The 18,691-nt window shown below is 47.6% G+C and overlaps 1 protein-coding gene across 7 annotated transcripts in view; it reads right to left on the bottom strand.

Moving 5' to 3' along the window:
* LOC100347489 (kinesin-like protein KIF9) overlaps positions 1-18,691 on the bottom strand; it is a 46,821-nt gene that overhangs the window by 21,853 nt on the left and 6,277 nt on the right. For all 7 annotated transcript variants that reach the window (XM_008260494.4, XM_008260490.4, XM_008260488.4 and 4 more), the window contains exons 4-7: positions 15,668-15,774; positions 14,392-14,616; positions 719-802; positions 242-334 (exon numbers count right to left, since the gene is read on the bottom strand). In XM_008260494.4, coding sequence (XP_008258716.2) covers positions 242-334; positions 719-802; positions 14,392-14,616; positions 15,668-15,774 — 509 coding nt within the window. The remainder of the gene's footprint in view (positions 1-241; positions 335-718; positions 803-14,391; positions 14,617-15,667; positions 15,775-18,691) is intronic.

The following is an 18,691-nucleotide window of genomic DNA, read 5'->3' as shown; positions in this document are numbered from 1 at the left end:
TGAGTGCTCGCTGAGAATTTAGGTGGTGGCATCTCACTTAAACGTCGGCAAAAATCCAGTGAGGTGGGCGCTGCCTCCGCTGATTCTGTTCCTCCAGCAAGCCCATGTGCTCCACGTGACCTGGCCCAGGACTGTGCTGACACCCGAGGAGGGGCAGCCCACGTGTGCAGGCACTACAGGCACTAGGCTGGAAACAATCCCAGGGCTCACTGGGAAGGAACCCTCGGCTCCCCTCACTTACCCCAGACTTGCCCAGCCTCTCGGAGCCTGCCAGATCCACCAGGTTAATTTTGGAAGTGATATACTTTTCATTGGATAAAGTCCAAGAGCGAGCCTACAGCACATCCAGAGAAAAGTTTAGACAGTCAGGGCAAGTAGCTGGCAGTTACGATGTGACTTGCGAGGTCCATACCCCATGTTGGAGGGCCTGGGTTCGAGTTCTGCCTGCACTCCTGACCCCAGCCTCCTGCGAGTGCACACCCTGGGAGGCTCGGCTATGTGCGTCCCTGCCCCCGCTGTGGGAGACCCGGATGGAGCTCTGGGCTCCTGGCTCTGTGGGTATTTGGAGAATGACTCAGTGGATAGGTGATCTCAGTTTATCTGTCTGCCTGCCTTTCAAATAAATAAAATAAATAAGCATAGAAAAGGAGAAGCTGCTGATGCGCAGTTCCCCGGGGAATCGGCTGCGTCTGCCAGGGGTCAAAGGGCGCGCGCCTACCTCCACGTGGATGGTGAAGATGCAGTGTGACCTGGACGAGTTTTTGTTCATGGTGTGTGAGGCTATCATCCTGTTGGTCTCTCCCTGAAGAAGAAGGGAAACGTGGGTAACAGTTTGAAAAGTCAAACGACAAGGCGTGTGGGGCATTTTTCAAAGATATTCATAGCTACATGAGGGATCTCGTATCCCTGTCAGCAGCTGGGCTTCCAGGCAAACCTCTGTTACAAAACGATGAGGAAGGCTTGCCTTTCAAGTAAATGAAAACAAGCAGTTTGAAAACAGAGTGGCTGAGTGAGTTAAGCCTCCACCTGCGACTCCAGCATCCCAAGTGGGTGCAGGTTCAAGTCCCACCAACTGTTGAGGCCATCTGGGGAGTGAACCAGAGGATGGGAGATCTCTGTCTCTCCCTCTCTGTAACTCTACCTTTCAAATAAATAAATATATCTTTAAAAAAAATAGAGAGGTCCTGGATTAGTAACACCCTCTAGGCTCCTGACTGAAAAGCAAGTCCTATTGCAAGCACTATATTCTCAGCACAGGCCTCAAAGTATCCCTACTGATAAAGCTTGAAGGAAGTACAGCACGTAATTTAGCCACAAAACTCCTGGAAACAAGGCACCCTCAGCAAGAAAAGAATGCCTGAAGAAAGGGCCCTTAAAATGGTAAGAAAGTGGAATCATTAGAGAAAGATTATGAGTAGGTTTACTATGTTTACAGTAAGAATGATGGGGCTGGCGTTGTGGCACAGCAGGTAAAAGCCACCGCCTGTGAGACCAGCATCCCTTGGGGGTACTAGTTTGAGTCCTGGCTGCTCCACTTCCAATCCAGCTCCCTGCTATTGCACCCAGGAGAAAGCAGCAAAAGGTGGCCCAAGTCTTCGGGCTCTTGGGAGACCCAGAAGAAGCTCCTGGCTCCTGGCTTCCGCCTGGCCCAGCCCTGGCTGTTGAGGCCATTTGAGGAGTGAACCAGTGGACAGAAGACCTTTCTATTTATCTCTCCTTCTCTCTCTATCTAACTCTGTCTTTCAAATAAATAAAAATAAATCTTAAAAAAAGGAACAAAATCAAAACATGAGAAATGAGTAAAATTCTAACAAAAGATTATTAAACACAAAACAGGACTTCTGGAAATAAAAAAACAGACTTGCATCTAAAGAGGAGATTAGAGACTGTTCTGCTGAACAGAGAAATGGGAAACTGGGAAGTCAATCTGAAAGACTGCCAAGAGAGGAGAAAGGACAGACGACGCGAGAGAAGGGTTAAGAGACATGGAGGACAGAGTGAGGAGACAGAAGCCCGTGTAATCGGAATTCCAGCAGAGGACCAGCGTTACAGCACAGGGTGTCTGTGCCACTGCCTGCAATGCTGGCATCCCATATGGGTGCTGGGGCTTGAACCCCGGTGGCTCCACTTCCAATCCAGCCTCCTGCTATTGTACCCGGGAGGCAGTGAGCGATGGTTCAAATGCTTGGGTCCCTGCCACCCATGTGGGAAACCCAGTCGGACTTCCTGCCTCCCTGTTCGAGGCTGGCCCAGTCTTGGTTCTTGTGGGCATCTGGGGCGTGAACCAACAGATGGAAGTTTGCTGTCTTTTTCTCCCCCTGTTGCTCTAGCTTTCAAATAAATAAAATGAATAAATAACATTTAACAAAAGACCTAAATGTGTCCAGAGAGAAAAGAGTGATCACTCACAGAGAACTGGCTTCTCAAGCAAAACAATGGAAGTGGAAGACAGAGAAATGACACCTGCTAAGTGATGAGAACAAGCAACTCCTCTAAGCTCAGAAACACTTTCTTCCTTTAAAAAGATCTATTTATTTGAGTTACAGAGAGAGAGGGAGAGAGACAGAGAGAATTTTCCATCTGTTGCTTCACTCCCCAACTGGTGGCAACGGCTGCCAGGACGGGCCCAGACTGAAGCCAGGAGCCAGGAGCTTCTTCTATGTCTCCCATGTGGGTGAAGGGGCCCAAGCATTTGGGGCATCTTCTGCTGCTTTCCCAGGCACATAGCAGGAAGCTGGATTAGAAGTGGAGAGGCTGGTGCTGTGGTGTAATGGGTAAAGCCGCTGCCTGCAGTGCCGGCATCCCATATGGGCGATGGTTTTAGTCCCAGCTGCTCCACTTCCAATCCAGCTCTCTGCTTGGCCTGGGAAAGCAGTGGAAGATGGCCCAAGCCCTTGGGCCCCTGCACCCGCATGGGAGACCCAGAAGAAGCTCCTGACTCCTGGCTTTGGATCGGCACAGCTCCAGCTGTTGCAATCAATTAGAGAGTGAACCAGTGGATGGAAGACCTTGCTGTCTCTCTCTGCCTCTTCTTCTCTCTGTGTGTAACTCTGACTTTCAAATAAAATAAATAAATCTTTAAAAGAAGAAGAAGAAGAAGAAGAGCAGCCAGAACTAGAATCAGTGCCCATATGGGATGCCAGCATTAGAGGCGGTGGCTCAGCCCTCTGTACCACAGCACTGATCCCAAAACACAAGCTTTCAAATGCAAATATGTTCTGTCTCCTGTAATGAGCTACATTACGTGATGAGCCCTCTTGTTAAAATAAATAAATAAATAAAGTGCTTGATAAGATATTCTTAAAATCACCTTAAAATGCTGAGGAGCTGACAAGCTAGCAGAAATCTGCTAGGCTCAATGCTGGGAGGATCCTGAACCCACAGAAGTAAGAACAGACCCAGGGCACCAAGCCTGGGCTTTAATGTCAGCGTCACTGGCTGAGGGAAGGAACAGTCAAAGCCGAGGGCTGACCCAAGGTGAGAAATCATGCAGGAGACTCCCCCTCACCCAAACACACACACACACACACACACACACACACACACATATCAAGCTGCCACCCAGGCTCCACCGAACCAAACCTACTCTAAACGTCAGAGAAGGCTGCTTTAGCACTGTACAGGGTAGAAACAGCAAAGTGAAGCAAAACAAAATAAGACCATGCCCAGGGAAGTTGTGGCCCACCTGGTGGGCCAGAGAACCTAAAACTCTATTCTTGGTTTAAGGTGGTCCCTGACTGATGTGGTCCCCACACGCTCTGGTAGTAGTAAATGCAAAACCTCTCTGGTGAAAAGCGCGCTCTTCATAGGCCTCCAGGAAGTCCCTCAGTGCTTTTGGATAGTGATGACCAGTACACAGTCACATACAAATAGGCACAAAAGGAGGCAGGAATTTGAAAAGAAAATTAGCAGGAACTTCCAGACACTTGAGTCTCTGGAATATCAAAGACAATGTAACTACACTTACAATGTTTAACAACAAATAACAGGGTTGAAATTACCTTTATGTAAAACTATAAAATGGGGGCCAGCACTGTGGCATGGTGGGTGAAGCTGGCATCCCATATGGGTGCTGGTTCAAGTTCTAGCTGCTCCTCTTCCAATCTAGCTCCCTGATAATATACATGCAAAAGCAGCAGAAGATAGCCCAAATGCTTGGGCCCCTGCACCCACATGGGAGACCAGGAAGAAGCTCCTGGCTCCTGGCTTTGGATTGGCATGGCTCTGACCATTGTGGCCATTTGGGGAGTGAACCAGCAGACAGAAGATTTCTCTCTCCGTCTCACTCGCTCTCTGTAACTCTGCTTTTCAAATAAGTCTTTTTTTTTTTAAAGAAATCTATAAAATGTAGCACTTTTAAGAGAACTAGAATAAACAAAACCAATAACCATAATTATAAAAAGTTATAAAAAGACAATAACCACAAGTATAAATTCAACAGAGGCACCAAAAAAAGCATCACAGTCAAAATAGAAAAGGGGGGGCTGGCGCGGTGGTGCAGTAAGTTAATCCTCTGCCTGAGGCGCCGGCATCCCATATGGGCGCCAATTCTAGTCCCGGCTGCTCCTCTTCCAGTCCAGCTCTCTGCTGTGGCCCGGGAGGGCAGTGGAGGATGCCCAAGTGGTTGGGCCCCTGCACTTGGAGAATGGAGAACATTTTTTCCACATCATGAGGAATAATAACCGTCAGACTCAAGAAGCCCCAAATCCCCAACATGAAATTTAAAAAACCAAACTGAACTTTGCACAAATACATCTCATTCATAGCAAGCCTGCGGAAAACACACACAGGGATAAACTTTTTAATGCAGCCACACGCACAATTTCTTCTCGTGGTGGCGATGAGGATGCGCCTCCCGGCTCTTCTTCCCCAGGGAGCAGCAGCGACTGCGGCATCACTGCTGTGCGCTGCAATCCATCGCCACACCCGCACGGAAGCCAAGGACCTGTGCTTTCGCGGGGCCACCTCGTCTCGATGGCGGTCAAGACGTGCAGCTGGCTTCTAAACAACAGAGCTCTGCAGGTGCGGGGAATGCACTGCACCCACTGATGTGAAATTAATTACAAGATCATCACGGGTAGGCCTGACCTAATGAGGCAAGCCCTTCAAAGAAGATTCTAGTATTGAAGGAGTATGTTGCTGTGTAGCGAGAGGACCTCTGAGAGACTGACCGTGAGCTGATTCTCAGAGCTGAGAGCAGCGCAGCTGAGAGCCAGCAAGCAAATGTGACCTCAGTCCTAGAACTGCCAGGAGCTGGATTCTGCCCACAACCAAGTGTGGAGGAGGACCCCGAGCTACAGAATACATCACAGCCAATCAGCACCTCGCCTGCAGCCTTACGAGACCCTGAGCAGAGGACCTGCGGAGCACTGCTGGGACTCCTGACCCACAGGGCCTGGGAGACAGTACATGTGTGTTGTTTTAAGTCTCTTAGTTTGTGGTAATTTGTTTCGCAGCAACAGGAAACTAAAACACCGTGCCTCCAGGGATGGTTCCGGCAACAACCTGAGTATGGCAGAGATAGGAGTGAAGGTCTAGTACTCTTTGGCTTCTCGGTGGAACCCGACTAACAAACTTTTAAAGGAGCGATGAGCAGAGCAAAAGCCAACTTCCCGCCGGTAGCAATGGAAGCCAAAATTTGGAATGACAGCCTTCATGTGGTACAAGAAAACAAGTTTCGGGGGATTGGTGTTGTGGCCTAGTGGGTAAAGCTGCTGCCTATGATGCCAGCAACTCGTATGGATGCCGGTTCATGTCCCAGCTGGTCCACTTCCAGTGCAGCTTCCTGTTCATGGCCTGGGAAAGGCAGTGGAAGATGGTCCAAGTGTCTGGGCCCCTGCCACCACATGGGAGACCTGGAAGAAGCTCTCAGCTCAGGCCTGGCCCAGCCCTGGCCACTGGGGCCATCTGGGGAGTGAGCCAGTGGATGGAAGAGCTCTCTCACTTTCCCTCTTTCTCTGTAACTCTGATTTTCAAATAAATACATAAATATAAAAAAAAGAAAGAAAACAAGTGCTAGGATATAATTTTTTCCCAGAAAAAATATCTTTTACCATTTAGGGTAAAATAAGAAAATTAAAAATTTTCATCACCTGCATGTTCATATTCACAGTCACAAAAAAGGAAATAAATCAGAAAGAATGAAAGATGGCTAAGGAGAGAAGAAAATAATAAATATGAGGATAAATATAAAAGAATACTGGCTATATAAAGCAGTAATAACAATGCCTCATGAGGTTAAAAAACAAAAACATAAAAGACATGGGAGCAATCTCGAGGCTCTTACAGAATCCAGGAGGAGTGAATACAGTTGGGTTAAATTCAGATTTTTTTAAAGTTTTATTTATTTTATTTTAAAGTTTATCTTGGAAAAATCATAGATTCGTAGGCAGTTGCAAAAACATATATAGGGCCGGCGCCGCAGCTCACTATGCTAATCCTCTGCCTTGTGGCGCCGGCACACCAGGTTCTAGTCCCGGGCAGGGCACTGGATTCTGTCCCAGTTGCCCTTCTTCCAGGCCAGCTCTCTGCTGTGGCCAGGGAGTGCAGTGGAGGATGGCCCAAGTGCTTGGGCCCTGCAACCCATGGGAGACTAGGATAAGTACCTGGCTCCTGCCATCGGATCAGCGCGGTGCGCCAGCTGCAGTGTGCTGGCCGCGGCAGCCATTGGAGGGTGAACCAACAGCAAAAGGAAGACCTTTTTCTCTCTCTCTCTCTCTCTCTCTCTCACTGTCCACTCTGCCTGTCAAAAAAAAAAAAAAAATATATATATATATATATATATATATATAGGAGGTCCCATGAAGCCATTCATCTGGGCTCCCACAATGATAACATCCTGTGTAACGGCAGCACAATATCAAATGCAGGAGGCGGATGTTGGTGTGATCACAAACCTTTAGACTTCAGCAGCTGTGTCAGCACTGCTGTGTCTGCATATACATTAACAAAGTATGCAAGCTGCTACCTCCAGGGTAAATTGGGAGACAGAGAATGAAGGAACAGATAAATTCCAAAGTAGTTAAAGAGAAAACAAGCACAACTGAAAATTCATTAAAAAGAAGACCAAACAGGGCCGGCGCCGCGGCTCACTAGGCTAATCCTCCGCCTAGCGGCGCCGGCACACCGGGTTCTAGTCCCGGTCGGGCGCCGGATTCTGTCCCGGTTGCCCCTCTTCCAGGCCAGCTCTCTGCTGTGGCCAGGGAGTGCAGTGGAGTATGGCCCAGGTGCTTGGGCCCTGCACCCCATGGGAGACCAGGAAAAGCACCTGGCTCCTGGCTCCTGCCATCGGATCAGCGCGGTGCGCCGGCCGCGGTGCGCCGGCCGCAGCGCGCCGGCCGCAGCGGCCATTGGAGGGTGAACCAACGGCAAAGGAAGACCTTTCTCTCTGTCTCTCTCTCTCACTGTCCACTCTGCCTGTCAAAAAAAAAAAAAAAAAAAAAAAGACCAAACAGGTAAGAAAAGTGCATACAGAACACAGACAAGAAAGAACACAATATGACACATCTGAACCAAGATACACCAGTAATTACATTTAAGTTAAAAGCTAGGGGCCAGCACTGTTGTGTAGTGGGTAAAGCTGCTGCCTGCAGTGCTGGCATCCCATATGGCACTGGCTGGAGTCCTGGCTGCTCCACTTCCCATCCAGCTCTCTGCTGTGGTCTGGGAAAGCAGTAGAAGATGGCCCAAGTCCTTGGGCCCCTGCACCTTCATGGGAGACCCAGAAGAAGCTCCTGGCTCCTGTCTTCAGATTGGCACAGCTCCAGCCACTACGACCAACTGAGAAGTGAACCAGCGGATGGAATACCTCTTTCTCTGCCTCTCCTTCTCTCTCTGTGTAACTCTGACTTTCAAATAAATAAATAAATCTTTAAAAAAAAAGAAAAGTTAAAAGCTAACAGCTGTCAGGAGCTTATTTTGTGTTCCTCACCAAAAGCCAAAACAAAAAATTCTTAGACATTTGATTAGCCTAAAATTAAGAATTTTTCTTCATTAAATGACATCTAAAAAGGAAAAGACAAAACAAGCCACAGAAAACAGAAGATATTCCCAATACTTTCAACTGAAAAAGAACCAAGTTTTCAATATTGTAAAGAACTCACAGAAATAAGTAAGATAAACAAATAAAGACATCTGTAAAGAAAATAAACAAAAGGCAAGAACAGGGAAATCCAAAAGGCCAATAAACATGAAAAGTATCTTGATGTCACTGATAATCAGGGGAATACAATTCAAGACCACAGAGGGAAACACTAGGCACCAACCAGACTGGCCAAAAATGGAAAATGAGAGTAATGGGAAATCTGACAACTTGCTATGGGAGTGAATCGTCATGGAAGATGGCTGGCATCCTCTGAGACAGCTTAGGACATACAGTCTAGGGGCCAGCCCTGTGGTGCAGCAGGTTAAGGCCCCTATCTGCAGCACCGGCATCCCATATGGACACCAGTTTGAGTCCCGGCTGCTCCACTTCCGATCTCTGGTATGGCCTGGGAAAGCAGTCGAGGGTGGCCCAAGTTCTTGGGCCCCTGCACCCTCATGGGAGACCTAGAAGAAGCTCCTAGATCCTGGCTTCAGCTCAGCATAGCTCTGGCCATTGTAGCCATCTGGGGAATGAACCAATGGATGGAAGACCTCTCTTCTTTCTCTCTCTTTGCCTCTGCCTCTCTGTAGCTCTGCCTTTCAAATAAATAAATAAATCTTTTTTTTGTTTTGTTTTGTTTTGTTTTTGACAGGCAGAGTGGACAGTGAGAGAAAGAGACAGAGAGAAAGGTCTTCCTTTTCCTTTGGTTCACTCCCCAATGGCCGTTGCGGCCGGCGCACTGTGCTGATCCGAAGCCAGGAGCCAGGTGCTTCTCCTGGTCTCCCATGCAGGTGCAGGGCCCAAGGACTTGAGCTATCCTCCACTGCACTCCCTGGCCACAGCAGAGAGCTGGCCTGGAAGAGGGGCAACCAGGACAGAATCCGGCTCCCCAACCGGAACTAGAACCTGGGGTGCCGGCGCCGCAGGCGGAGGATTTGCCTATTGAGCCACGGCACCGGCCAAATAAATAAATCTTAAAAAGAAAAAGAAAAAAGAAAGACATGGGGCTGGTGCTGTGTCGTAGTGGGCAAAGCCGCTGCAGTGCTGGCATCCCATATGGGCGCCGATTTGAGTCCCAGCTGCTCCACTTCTGATCTACCTCTCTGCTATGGCCTGGGAAAGCAGTGGAAGACGTCCCAAGTCTTTGAGCCCCTGTACCCACGTGGGAGACCCGGAACAGGCTCCTGGCTTCAGATTGGCGCAGCTCTGGCTGTTGCGGCCATCTGGGGAGTGAACCAATGGATGGAAGACCTCTCTCTCTCTCTCTCTCTCTTTCTGCTTCTCCTTCTCTCTCTTTGTAACTCTGACTTTCAAGTAAATGAATAAATCTTTAAAAAACAAAAAAAGACATACAGTCTATGACCCAGCAATTGCAGCCTTGGGCCTTCATCCAGATAGACTGACACCCACATGCATACAAGAAAGTCCCTTGTTGGCATTAGCTGCAATATCCCCAAACTAGGAAAGCCCAAATGCTGTCAGAAACAGAGTGGATATCTAAACTGCAGCATGTTCTCACAATGCAAAAATCGATGAAAATGGAAAAAATACAGCACGAACATGGCTGTAACATAAAAAGTTAGTAAGAGAAATAAGACGTAACAGAATCCACCCTGAGTGTTTCCTTTTGTATAAAGTTAAAAGAAAATTAAACCATGCGTGTTTTGAAAAGCACACGTGGTAAAGCAATTGAGATCAAGGAACTGAACACCACACAAGACAGGGGGTGGCTACTTCTAAGGGGCATGACAAAAATGCTTATTCACCATAGACAAAAACAACTCTTCACAAACTGGAGCTTTCTTTAACTTTCCTCAAGCCACAGGAAATCTGCAGCACACATGACTTCACGAGAGCTGCTGGGGGCAACGAGACCGCCCCATTGCTTTCGCCAAGGAGGCTCTTACATCCCTGTTAGACACTAGGATTAGGCATGGATCACCCTTGGCACCTATACAATTTTTAAAAATAAATACTTTTATTGATGTATCATTCAAACACCATAAAATTCACTGTTTTAAGTATATACATTTCAATGATTTTTAAAAAAATTTTTTTTTTGAGAGGCAGAGTGAGACAGAGAAAGCCAACTCCCATCTGCTGATTCACTCCCCAGATGGCCCCAAGAGCCAGGTCTTGGCCATGATGAAGCCAGGAGCCAGATGCTGCCTCTGGGAATCCCACGTGGGTGGCAGGGGCCCAAGCACTTGGGCCATCATGTGCTGCTTTCCTAGGCACATTAGTAGGAAGGTGGATCAGAGGTGGGGCAGCCAGGACTCGAAATGGCACTCCGACATGGGATGCTGGCACTGCAAGCACCGGCGTAACCTGCTGTACCACAATGCCACCCCCATCGGCACAACCGTTTCAGAAATGCTGTCACCACCAAAAGTACCCTTGGGGCCATCTGTAGTCACTTCCAGCTCCCGCCCAGGCAGCTGCTGCTCTGCTTCCTGTCTCTGTGTAGTGGCTGCTTTGCACCTTCTGTATGATGGAATCACGTAACAGGCGGCCTCCTGTGGCCGACTCACCAGCGTGTTTTTGAGGTTTATCCATACTGCAGCACGTGCCAGTACCCAGCTCCCTTTTGATCACTACATATTCTTCCGTGGTATGGATGTACTGCGCTTGGTTTCGCTGTTCATTGGTTCACAGGTACTTTGGTTATTCCCAGAATATGGCTATGAAGAATAATGCTATGAAAACTTGCATACGAGTCTTTGGGTACGCATATGCCTTAATTTCTCTTGGGTAGACACTTACGAGTAGAATCACCAGGTCCTAGGATGAGATTTGTTTAACTTTTCAGGAAACTCCCAAAGTGGCTATACAATTATACATTCCCACCTGCAATGTCTCAATACAAGCTCTTGATTAATGTGCAAGAACTTTGATGTACTAAGGATGTTGTGTAAGTATCAGCTTTCATTAGTACAACAAAACACAAAGACTACTACCTTTATAAGGAAAAAGGAGTTATTTAGCTCATCATTTTTAAGATTCAAAGCCAAGACTGGGTAGCGCCATTGGCTTGGCATCTGGTAAGGGCCACAGATGGAAGTGTGGAGTGTGTGTGGAGGGAGGACCGCATGGTGACCCAAGAAGCAGAGAGAGTTGGATCCAAATTCAACCTTCTTGTGAGAACTACATTCTGAGGACATGCCCCCAACAACCTAAGGACTTCCCACTGAGCCCCATCTCCTAAACTTTCCACTACCTCCAAATCACACCACCCTGGTGGTGACTAAGCCTTTAACAGGGGCCTTTGGGGTACATTCACCATCCAAACTACCACCCAAACCATGGCATTTTTGCCCCTGACTCCCAAAGGTTCATGTCTGTGTCACAATACAAAATGCATTCATAGCATTCCCAAGAGGCCTACAGTCTTAACATTCTAACATTGCTCAAAGGTCCACGTTCAAAGTTTCATTTGAGACTCAAAGCAAACCCTTTCCACTGTGATATCCTGTTAAATAAAAAACAAGTTGCAAGGGTAGGTGTTTGGTGCAGGATTTCAGACGCCACTTGGGACATTCACATCTCATACAGGAGTGCCTGGGTTTGAGTCCTGACTGTTTCCAATTCTGGCTACCTATTAATGCACACCCTGAGAGGAAGCAGATGATGGCTTAAGAAGTTGAGTCTCTGCCACCCATATGGGAGACCTGGATTGAGTGCTGGGCTGCTGGCTCTGGACTGGCCCAGCCCTGGCTGTTGTAGGCATTTAGGGAGTGAATCAATAGATAGAAGATCTTTCTCTGTATGCCCCTGTGTCTATGCCTTTCAAATGAAAGTGAAAATAAATAAATAAAAATTTTAAAACCTAGGTTACATCTTAATTGTTAAAGTGATCATATTAAGTGTTAAAGTGAACATATAGATAGGATTAAGTGTTAAAGAGACCAAATAAATATCATCAAGTGCCTGGTAATAATAATATAATTAAAAAGGAGGGTTTGTCCTACATGGGAAGTAGCCCATATAGCAGACTCATAGAATGACGATCACTTTAAGTAACACTCTGACCTGAGAATCAGCCCTTAAGGCATTCAGATGTAGCTGAAAAGCCCATGAGAGCAATTCAGGCATGGAAAGCCAAGACACTGTGGCAAAAAATATGCTACATAAAGGATCTCTGTGAGAGAGACCCCAATGGAAAGAAGGGGCTATCAAAGAAGGATGTACTTTTTTTCTGAAGGGAGGAGAGAACTTCCACTTTGCTTATGGCCTTGTCTACATACTGACGGAATTTGTAGCCACAAAAGGTTTCCATAGTCTTGGTAGCTCATGGCAAGGGCCTCAGGAGATCACTGATGTCATAAATAAGAGTGTTAATTGCTAAATTAACAACAGAAGTCACTGTGCACTTATTCCCCATATAGGACCTCTGTCCTTAATGAGTTCCACTATGAGAATTAACTGTAAAACTTGTTTTCAAACAGTTCTTTTTATGTTTTGTATGTGTGTGTGTGTGTGTGTGTGTGTGCGCAAACTGTTGAAATCTTTACTTAGTATAGAGTAGGTCTTCTGTTTCTAAATTTAATTAAAAATGAAGAATGGGATGGGAGAGGGAGTAGGTGGTAGGACGGGAGTATGGGTGGGAGGGTGGGTATGGGGAGAAAAAAACCACTATATTCCTAAAGTTGTACCTATAAAAACTGTATTCACTAAATAAAAACTTTAAAATTAAAAAAAAAAACCCTAGGTTACATACTTTCAAGACACAATTGTGGGACTGGCACAGGATGGTCATTTCCATCCCAAAAAAAGGAAACAGGAGTAATTACTCCAAGGCTAGACCCACATTCAGTAGGGCAAACATTCAACGCTAAAGCTCTCGTCCAGCACCAAGGGCTTGGGCAGCTCTGCCCCTGTGGCTTTGCTGGTTTTAGCCCACATGGCTACAGTCCCAATTTCCAGGGCTGGTGTGGTACACTGTTGGTCACTCTACCTCTCTGGGGTCTCCTTTGCAGTTCTACTCTCACATCCTAGTAGGCTTTGTTTCATTAAGGGCTCCTGTAGGGGCTGACATTTTGGTACAGCAGGATAAGCGGCTGCCTGTGAAACTGGCATCCCATATAGGAGGGCCAGTTTGAGTCCCGGCTAGTCTGCTTCCAACCTGGCTTCCTGCTAATGTGCCTGGGAAGGCAGTGGAAGATGGCTTTGCTTGGGTCCCTGTCATCCACATAAGAAACCAGGATAGAGATCCTGGCTCCTGACTTCAGCCTGGCCCAGATCTGGCTGTTGCAGTCATTTGGGGAGTGAACCAGCAGCTAAAATCTCTCTCTCTCTCTCTCTCTCTCTCTCTGTCTTTTCCTCTGTCACTCTGATAAACAAGGGAACACATAAACACGTAAAGAGAAATAAGGGCTCCATGCTGGGACTCCCATCCTACAGTGCACTGTTTGCCCATCGAGGCTTCCCTCTAAAGTCTCGGTGGAAGCTGTCACCACTCCCTAACTCTGGCATTCTTCATGGCGGCAGACCCAGCATCATGTGGTTGATGCCAAGGTCTGCCACCAGCATGGACAGCACCCATGCCTGACTTCACCGTGGCTGCAGCTTCTGTAAACCAATTCCAACACCTTCAGGTATAGTTACAGTAACAACCCCACTCCTGGAACCAATTTTCTGCGATCAGTTTTTGTTAACTCTAATGAAATGCCAGAGGCAGCCTTACTTATAAAAGGAAGAAGTTTATTTTGGTTAATGGTTCTGGAGTCCCCAGTCTAAGACGGGCCTCTGCTGATGGTGCTCTTTCTGGCAAGAAAAAGGGAGCGTACAAGTCTGTCTATCTCTGTAAAGTCATCAAGTTTCAATGACAGGTGATTCACCAGAATGACCTAACCCAACTTAATTACTCCATAAAGGGTGTACCTCCCATCATCATAACTGGACTAAGCTTTCACTAACGTAATATCATTAACCTAAGACTTTAAGGGCGAAACGGCATGCATTTGAGTTCAAATCATAGCAATATTAATCGTTATATTTCCATACAAAAAGTGCTCATGACTTAATGTTAACTGAAGAAAGGAGACATAAGAATAATCTCCATATGTTAACAAATAACTATGCATTGAAAAAAAAGACTGGAAGGAAATAAGCTAAAAAATACACATTACTGCTGTCTTGTGCAAAGAAGAAATTGTCAGAGAATTTCTTTTTTGATACTGTTTATTTTTACCATCTGAACGTGCTAACTAGGCATATACAGTTTTTATCCTGCTTATCAAAGTGCATAAAATTAAGGAGAGAAGAAAGGGAGGGGAGGAGATGGTCCCTTAAAGACATGATCATCTCACCTCAAAAAGGAAGCTAAGTGCCTCCTCCTCTTGACTGGTGAGGTGGACTGACAAACCCTTAACGAAGACTCCTTGAGGCTTTTCCACGATGGTCATTGGTGTGACTGAGTGTTCAACATAGGGCAGAGTGGACAGGAGATCAAACAGGCTCTCATTATAGATTTCCAAGTAGGAGACACTCACAGTGATGGCGTGTGTGGGGCGTTCTTTGATCATTCTGAAAACCTGGATGAAAGATTGGACAGCAGTCACTGCGAGCCAGCACGCTGGGGAACCTCTTACCTTAGCAAGGAATATAAAAGAGAATGAGATAATTCTTGTCCAAAATGCATTTGTATATGGTCTAGTTGGTGTGATGATCAGCAGCAACAATTATTCTTACTAGCCCAGCAGGTGAGGTTTGTCATCAGCTTATGATTTTTTCAGGCTTGATTTAGATTGGTCTTAAGATGCACAGATAGGAAAGCATCTTAATAGCATTTACAGAGATTCCACGTGGAAATGACATGTCAACTTTGGGTCTGTTGACTTAAATTGTTAAGATCGATTTCCCCTATTTATTTTACTTTATAAAATATATCCTGTGTACATGTGTTACATTAGATTTCTATTGAGTGGCAGTGGGTGAGATGACTCCAGTCCAAGATGCTGAGATACTGAACCTTTGGTATATAGAGGATGTCGCTCCTAACACCACAGCATGGCTGCTTTATATAGTAAGGGCATGTCTACACTTCCTATAGGACAGGGCCATAAAACTGAAGATACTCAAGGAGAGAGGCCTTTGCCTTCCACCTCCAAACAGAGGATCCTACAGAACCCAAGCTAGCCCTGTCTTCAGCTGTCTCTCCAGGTCATGCTCTGCTTCTTGTCTTGGTTCAGGCTGTGGTAGTGGAAGAAGCCAGAGCAGCCTGGTAAGGAAGCTCTGCAGGGCCCTTATTCTCATTAAAACCAGGAAGGAACGTGATTAGGACCACCAAGTCCTCAATTACAGGATCACAGACTGTGGAGCAGCACGAGGCCGATCAGCATGTCAGCTCTTTCACAAATGAGGAAGCAGGCTCAGTGTGGCTGTGGGTCAGAATCTGAAACTCAGTTTCCCGAGGCCCCTGATTCCCCACCACCTAGCCATGTGTGTCCCGTCTCTGGTACCAGCACCAGCTGCAACTCCTTCAAGGGCTGGACCCCACTTCTCTGGCAGCTGGCCTGGGATGGGCAGCATCTGCGGCAGAGAGAAGGGACTTGTGTGGCATCCCTCCGTGAGCCCATTCTCTACCTGCTGCAGGGCACGAGGGAGGATCCCCCGGTGCTTGTAATTCTTAGCTGCCCCCGTCATGGTGTATGTCTTGCCAGCTCCTGTCTGCCCGTAACACATGATGGTGCCTGCAAACATTTCAAAACATGTCTCAGTGACACCCAGAAAAACAGCTCCAAGGACAGTTTTCCCATCCCCCAGCATGTCTAGGACCAACCAGGACCCATGGTGTTAAGAGGGCCAGGGTGAGCAGCTAAGCACACTGGGAAGAGGGTAGGTGGACGAGGAACAGGGCATAACTGCCCAGACTCTGTGGTCTACACAATGCTCCACTGTCTCCTGTCTCCGTCACCAAGAGATGTTCTGTCCTAGGACTTCTTCTCTTTTTTTTTTTTTTTTTTTTTTTTTTTAAGATTTATTTGAAAGGCAGAGTGAGAGAGAGAGAGAGATAGTTTTCCATCCACCAGTTCATTCCCCAAATGGCCACAATGGCCAGGGCTGCACCAAGCCAAAGCCAAGAGCCAGGAGCTCCATCCAGATCTCCCATATGGGTGGTAGGAGCTCAAGCACGTGGGCCATCATCTGCTACTTTCCCAAGCAGGGAGCTGGATGGGAAGCACAGCACCAGTACTTGAACAAGAGCTCACTTGGGACACCCGTATCACAGGCGGTGGCTTAACCTGCGGCACCACAGTACCGGCCCCTGGCCCTAGAACATGGAGTCTCAGGGAACAGAGAACTGGAACTTTTCCTAAAAAGATGAGGTGGGAGAGGGAAGCATTAGCCCTTCTTTATCAAGACCATGGGCTGGCAAGAGGCACTGGCTTGTGCACAGAAGCAAGCCTCCAGCAAGAGCCAGGGTGAGAATTCTCTGTAGATTCAAGTTCTCACAGGACCAAGTGGGGCTCCTGGGCCAGAAATGGAGCACCACGACCAGCTCATGATCTGCTCCCACTGCCCACCCTGTGCAGGCTTCCATTTGCACCTGTCACACCTTCAGGTGCACCACCTGCACCGGGCTCTGGAACCACGCAGTCACCCATGGGGCCCACCTGCTCTTCCTTCTGGCTTGGGCAGCCTGAGCCAGACCCATCCCATCTCTGGTGTTTACCCAGCAGACCTGCTGGGGCAACAATGGGTGTGGAAGTCACATTTGCCATTGTCACACACACGCTCCAGTTCCTGGGATTGGTGGCAGGTTTGATAGGATCATTGGTGGAGACAGAAACAGTTTCTAATAGGGTTGCATGCTACCCTGGCCCCTGGGTGTCTCTATCTTTCTCATGATTGGGAAAGTTTTCAGCTACTATTTCATTAAATGGATTTTCCATGGCTTTCCACTCCTCTCCATCTCCTTTGTTTGATGGTGTGCCAAAATCTGGGAGGCCGTCTTCATTCCTTCTTCTGTCTTTCGGGCCTGACAGGGGTATTTCAGAAGATCTGCCTTCAACTCCAGATAGTCCTTCTTCTGCCTGATGAGTTTGTTGTTGAAGCCTCTGTAGTTTTTATTTAACTTGAGTTCATTTCCAAAATTTGTTTGGTTCTTTTTTAAAGATCTCTCTGCTGAACTTCTCATTATTTTCCTAATTTCTTAAAACTGTGTTTTCTTGTATCTGAGTTTTTAAAATAATCCTTCTTTTGTATTCTTTACCTGGCATTTTGTCAATCTTTTCTTTGGAGTCTGTTGCTGGAGAGTTATTGAGTTCCTTTGGAGGCAACAAATACCTTGTTGTTGTTTTTTTTTAAATACTTTTTATGTCCCTAAGTTGAGATTTGTGCATTTGCTGAATCAGTTGTCTTTTAAAAACATTTAATTAATTTTGTTAATTTGAAAGCCAGAAAGGGAGAGAGAGGGGGAGATTGCAACAGAGACGGCCTCCACCTCTTTTATATGCTGGCTTTCATAGTAAATGTCTTTCTCCTGAGGGTAACGTCTTAGGGTGTCACTTTGGTAGGCTACATTGGCTTTGGCTCCAGTTGGGTGCCTTAGTGTAGTCTCCCTACAACATCTTGAGCTTTAGTCAAAGGTGTTGGTTGCAGTGTGTGTGCAGCCACACTGGGGAGCAGGGTGTGCTCTCGTGGCCCAGCTGCAGTGGTTCACACAGCGTTGGTAGTATTGCACCCACTGTGTCCTCTGCAGCAGCAGGAGCAGTGGTGCTAGAAATGCAAGGTGGATTCTTCCTTAGCAGCAATGGTAGCAGGTTAGGTGCAAGAGGGCTCTAGCGTGAACTGTGGATGGGCTGGCATTGGTGGTGGTGAGGGCATGTAACAGGGACACTAGGGCTGACTCCGGGCTAGTGTAGCTGAGAGGGTGCAGCGTGGAATGCATGCCTTCAGGCCCAGATGTGGCTCAGCTACACTGGTAGCCTGGAATGCAGGCCCTAGGGTAGTGGTGGCCATAGCGAGAGGCATATTCAGCATAGAACACGTCCCTCCTGGCCTAGCAGCGGCTGAGCTTGATGGCCAGCTGACAGGTGCCTACAGGTGGTACATGCTGCAGCATCCGGGAGAAGGGCTGTGAGCAGAGATGTGGTGCAGACTGCAGGTGGCTCCCAAACCTGGGCTCCAAGCCTGCCGACATCTGTGGGAGTCTCCAGTCACTAGGGGTGCTGGCGTCTCTGGCTCCGGCTCCACTGGGACCTCCTGTTTGGTCTTTCCTCTACACTCGGGAGTCGCCCGCTGGGGAGCCAGGGCTGCTGTGGTCTACTGTACTCCCACTCTCGAGGCTGCTCTCCCAGGCGTCCCGAGCTCCCCACTCTCCCTCACCCCTGCTGGGTTCCGGTGTCACTCATCCCTTGTTGTCCTGATTCTTCTTCGCGGAGGGGGTGGCTGGTGCTGAGACCTCTATTTGGCCACCTTGCCAGTCATCTAACAGCGCCTGTTCGCCCAACACAGAGGAGCACGAAGGAGTCACTTCAGCCGAGGCTTAGCCCGTTTGTGGCTCTGGAGCTCCCAGTGCCAGACTCTCCCCCTTCCTGGGCCTGGCCTCCTGTCTCCACCTCCTCAGGGCTACGTCACCTCAGAACATCGAGAAAACCAGTGAGA

The sequence above is a fragment of the Oryctolagus cuniculus genome, chromosome 10, assembly GCF_964237555.1.
Source record: "Oryctolagus cuniculus chromosome 10, mOryCun1.1, whole genome shotgun sequence".
NCBI lineage: Eukaryota > Metazoa > Chordata > Mammalia > Lagomorpha > Leporidae > Oryctolagus > Oryctolagus cuniculus.
The sequence above is the reverse complement of the archived record's forward strand: the minus strand, read 5'-3'. Positions and strand labels throughout refer to the sequence as shown.